Genomic DNA, 5,452 nt, shown 5'->3' with positions numbered 1-5,452 from the left:
GCAAAACTCGAGAGAAGCTGAATTAAAACCCGTTCTGCCATAGCGCTGTACCTGTGATCCTCCAGAAAATTACAATTGCTCTACTCTGTAATACGGAGAATCTAGGCAGCTTTTTACTAAAATATTGTACAGAGAGTAATACAAACCTCCTTGGTAATACCTTCTCCTTTCTGGGAATCACGGTCTTAATGACAATGAATGCCAGTGATGTCAAATTATACGAGGGAGGACTTGTGCCGTTTTGATTCCATCCGCCAGTGGTTGACGCTGCCAGTCAATTGCCCACATCAAGATTTCCAAACTGGTCTCTGAAATAGACTAATCCGTTTGAGCTTGCCTCGTACACTTCTGTCTGCGATGAGCGAGTGTGTGTGAGGGAGGGGGGGGGGGGGGCAGGATGCCGCAGAATGACACGACGGAACGCTTTACTACTACTACGGAGCTCCTCCCACGCCTTGGTGGGACGGACCAATGAACGACTGTGGATTCTTCATGACCATGTGCTTGGCGGAGTAGCTGTCGTACTCCTTTGACGCTGCAATGTCAAAACACATCTGTGCGCCCGTGATTCATTGACGCTCGCTTGTAGACGTACCTGTAGTAAAATCACTTTACTACGAATCCCCCAGTCTCAGTTGTCAGTCGCGGACAGTCTGCGCACGTGTACTTACTCTTGAGCTCGAAAGCAAGGTTTCTGTCCGAGCTGCGATTACTACTGAGCAATTTTTGCTCGTATCTCTTCGTTTCGCGCTCTGCTAATTCTGCCTTACGTCTATTAATACTTGCCGAAGCCCAGGTCAAACTGAGCAGAATCCCTGTCACGCCTACCAAGGACTACATAATATCAGTGCATTTTGTTTTTCCTTTTCGAGCTATTGCACCCAGAAAACCACCACCTCCGATCCCTGAATAGATAATTTACTTGGACTAGAGACATCAGTTTACAAGTTGGCGCTACCTTACCTCTATACTTCTCGTGTTCCATTCCAAGAGACAATTCAGCGCCCATTTCTCCACCGCTGCCGACGAAATCTTTCACCATTCTCAGAACTCAGTGATGAGGATCTACCATAAAAAAGGTAAGCTATACCAAGGCCTCTTTGCGTGTTTATCGTATTTCATTCACTTCTCTATTGATATCATATTGTTTTACGCTCATGAGACATTGATATACTTCCATCAATTCACACACACACATATGTAGATTATATATGACATATAAATATATACATAAATAGGAATATATATATATATATATATATATATATATATATATATATGGAGAGGAAGAAAGACACAAAATACGTATTTTGTGAATTATTGATTGCTTGTTCGTAATTTCTGTCTGTTATCTGTTCATTGGATATGTCTTCGTTTCCACGTCTTCAATCCTTTTCCGACGTGATGTTTTTGTTTCAAGGAATTGAGGACCATTGTTCAATGTTTTCTTTTCCTCGTTCAGTAAGCTGTGGTTTGTTGATGCCCTGTGTTTACATGACATTTTTCGCAAGCGTTTTGCCTCTCGAAGAAGAGCCGAGAAGGCAGATATGCTGCCTGCTGTGTTTTCGAGCAAACATTGACATTTTTCTACCGAGCTGTTTCACGATGTTGGTTTTACCAACATGGCGGTAGAATCGCGACGAGGGGGGAGGTTTCTCTTCGATGAAAAGAAATGCAAATGTCATCCCGTCTTCCTCCCCTCTCATCTTCTCTTTAAGAGCTCGAGCTATTTTTCGATGACCGCATTTCCAATGTTGGCTTAAATCCACAGCTCTTCAATTGCAGGCTTAGAAAACAGGCGTCCTCTCTTTTTAAAAGGCATCTGTGCCGACTAGCAACCGTTAAGCCGTTCCACAAACGATCAAATTGGAGGCGACTGCATCTTAAAGCAGCAGTCACGTTTGATGTCTTTGTAGAGGGCAAAAGACTGACAGTTAAAAAACGAACAGGCTTATTCCCTCCCCATTCCATACTTCAGGTGGGAAGTGACGGCATTAGTCACATGGATGCGCTCAAACAAGAGAGGCTGAGCTGTATTTTGGAGGTAAAGTGCTTAATTTAGACTTGCGCTGCATAATTACCCACTCCCGCTATCTATTCGTGCATTGAGCGGCCGAGGTGACGTGGCTGTCTCGCAGCGGTGGGTAGAGCGATAGGCAGCCAGGGCTGGCGGTTACGAGACTGATTAAAAATCGTTGCTTTTTTCCATTTTTTTTTTTTTGTTGTGACTCAACTTAGCGATGACTATGGCTTCTCGCTAAAATCGCTCACCACTCCATTCTCTCTCAGCATAATGAATGATAGTCCGATCAACTTGTAAGATGACAGGAGGAGGGGGGGGGGGGGGGGAGGGGAAGAGATAAGAACAGCATGACGAAACCCTACTTAATAGTATGACATCAGTCGTGATACCTATGTTGTTGAGAATTTGATATTTTTTTTGTTTGTAAGTCGGACAGTCTTCAGATCGACAAGGGAGAATGGATTATATAACATTCATTAGCCTGATATCATTGCATATCGAAGACTCTTAGCATGTGCAAAATATCTATTCGTTGTGATCGACGCAGTTTGTGTATTCCCACAACATTATTTATGACTGTAATCTTTGCGTTTGGCGGCAGAATGCCACGCGGTGATAATTACTCACCGTTTAATATACCTCGTGTGCGTGTGCGTGTGTGTGTGTGTGTGTGCTGTGACGGTAGGGCAGCTAGGATGAGCTATCATGAGAGAGATCGGGAGGAGGTATATGTTTATATTTGGCAGAATTGATTGAAATTGACATTATGAGCAATGACACATAATATGCGAGAGAAAGTAATATTACGCAATGCGAGGTTGTACGGAGTACTCGCACTGCACTGCTGATCTCACTATTAGTCACTCATTTTAGAATAAGATTTCGAAATATTTGTTGGTGTAGGTATTTCCACGTGACCAGTCACTTGTAATTTGCCAGGTTGGTCATAGAGCATACGCCTAGTTTGTCATTTTACCGCACTGCAGTTGAATAGGGGAAAAAAAAAAAGAGAAGAAAAGAGACAGAAAGATAAAAGCGGTATAATCTCCATAATGTGTCAATAAACAGTGCATGTGAAAGAACGCCTCGCTTTCGTTCTTGAGCTATACGGTATTGCATCGCACAATGCTAAAACACGTGTTGTCTATATATAGTTATGCCTTCATTCATAGAGCGGTGCGAGTTGCTAGTTGTAGTGTGTAGGTGGGGGATAATGCATGTGCGGTGTGTGGGTTAAAACTGTCGATGAGCTCCGTTGTAAAAAATGCGGGCATCAATCCCATCTTGTCATAAAACAAGCAGGCGGTTAAGGGTTAATGTTTGTAATCGTGCTAGGTATGGTAAAACCAGTTCCTTGTTTCAGCGTTCTATTGATATTCCCGTCCACCTGATTCCCCGTGTTCCAGGCAACACTCGACAAAATGCCTACACAAGGACGTAGGATTGTGCTGTTATTCAGGTGTATGTTTCTTTAGCTTCAAAGCCTTGTGACAAAAATCTCCCCGCTTCGTACAAAATTAAGACAAACGGGGGAATGTCAGGTTTCGATACCGGGACGCGCGACACTTTCGGCTTCATAGTCACTTTTTCCCAATTCTCCTTCCTTGATAATCCCCCAGCGCTCCGTACCATTATTCTTAAAAAAAAAAAGAAAAGAAAAGAAAAGAAAATGCGTGTCAAAATTTGTCGGACGTTTCTTGGTATTTGTTGTCTTGTTGGCTAAAAATCGTATGTGCCTTTCGCAAACGTCATGAAATTTTGCACGATTCAAGAACAATATCTCCACGCGGCATGTACGAAATCGCACGGTAATACATCTCAGGGTTGTTTTTTTTTTTTTTTATTTAAGATCTGAAAAATAACCCCATGCTACTCGAAAAAACGCTCTACTTTTGTACTGAGAATAACGATTGGAATTTTTCGGGGTCCGAATAAATTCACTAGATATCTTTCGCATTAATCCCCGCCCATCATAAAGAAGTTTCCAGTTTGATTATTCTGAGGAAAGAGCTGAATTACCGATTTTCAGGGTTGCAAAGGGACACACAAACTGTAAGGCTCGAGCAGCATATTTCAGTACCGTACATTCGTGGTGATGCTATCAATAATTTGTGACTGCTTTGCGTAACTCAGTTATTACCAGCACAAAGATTACTGAAGAATATTTCACCTTTTAACGTGCAGCATTGGTACTTGTAACGCGCAAGAATAAAGCTAATTTGAACGAAGTCCAAGGTCTGCCGCCTGACTCCAGGTCACTGTCACTCACCTTGTCGTGTTCCCTCGACTGATAGCGATCGCGCCATGTGCTTGTCATCGCGTCGCGTCACGCGCGGGTCGTCGCAATCAATGATGACGGTGCGATGACGGAGCGACAAGCGAGTCCTATTTTCGGAGATGACGCATAGCGAGTAATATCCATTGTTCCGCGCAGATATTTTTTTCTCCTCCTTCTTCGAGGGGAAAGTTTGGAGAGAAAGGAGCGGGGAAAAGCGGATAGGGGGAAAGGGGGAAATCCTCAACACGTCTGGGCTGGATTGACGTTTCCTTCACCCTCCACACGTTTCGATGACATTCCTGCTGGAGGTGTTTGACAGGTACATGAGAAATATCTCCAGTGTGAGCGTGGACTGGGGCGAAGAAAATCACGAGATGTCTCTAGAGCTCGCGCTGGAGTGTATTTTCAGGAACACGGATTTCATTATCATACCGGTACAATTATGAATTGATTACAACAGTCCATAACCTCACTATCACGAGGCATAGCAAGGAGCTGTGATTCCTTGGCCATAGCCCTGATTTCCCAACAATGTATGATTAGTTTTGGCGCGCATTGTCACTACTTCTTTTCTGATTCCTGACACAGGGTGTGGCCATGGGGCGGAACCCCACTCCATCGACAACGACTCAAACTCCAACAATTGGAGGGGTTAATCGGAACAACCAGGGGGTGGAGGGTAACTTTTCCATCTCCCTGAGCCACACTTATTTCTTCTAATCGGGGCTTCACAATCATGTGAACAGTCAGTTCTTTCTCACTACAATTGCTGCTATTATGACGTCTTGTTATTTCTGCGCATCTTTGTTCTCGAGCTGTTTGTTTTTGTTTTCTTGTTTTGTTTTATCTCTGTGCATATCTTTTCTTATCGTAAGTGTATTCCCAAGTTGGTGAATCATGAGATTAAGGTGTTTGAAACTCGCAGCGCTACAAGTGTCACTGACCAGCGGAAGAAACAATCAGGTGTTCGCTCTGGACTTTATGTCAGTTATAATCCTTCTGCTTTCTCATGAGGTAGCAAGATAGATAGATAGAAAAAGAGGTAGATTAAACACTTCACGGAAAATTCACGGAATTGACCGCTGAGCGACCGCTTTGCTTGCAACAAACAAATTTCGAGCTGATCTCTATAACACTCCGCCTGTCTGACA

General features: G+C 43.4%; 1 protein-coding gene across 1 annotated transcript in view; it reads left to right on the top strand.

Moving 5' to 3' along the window:
• Positions 1 to 657: 657 nt before the first annotated feature.
• The window catches only part of LOC140234225 (uncharacterized), a 34,892-nt gene continuing 30,097 nt past the window's right edge, over positions 658 to 5,452 (top strand). Inside the window, exon 1 of the mRNA XM_072314287.1 lies at positions 658 to 1,079. Within this exon, the coding sequence (XP_072170388.1) occupies positions 1,058 to 1,079 (22 nt within the window). The 5' untranslated portion in view covers positions 658 to 1,057. The remainder of the gene's footprint in view (positions 1,080 to 5,452) is intronic.

Source organism: Diadema setosum, chromosome 10 (genome assembly GCF_964275005.1).
Source record: "Diadema setosum chromosome 10, eeDiaSeto1, whole genome shotgun sequence".
Taxonomy (NCBI): Eukaryota; Metazoa; Echinodermata; class Echinoidea; order Diadematoida; family Diadematidae; genus Diadema; species Diadema setosum.
Note: the sequence above shows the minus strand (reverse complement) of the source record. Positions and strands in the feature narration are given on the sequence as shown.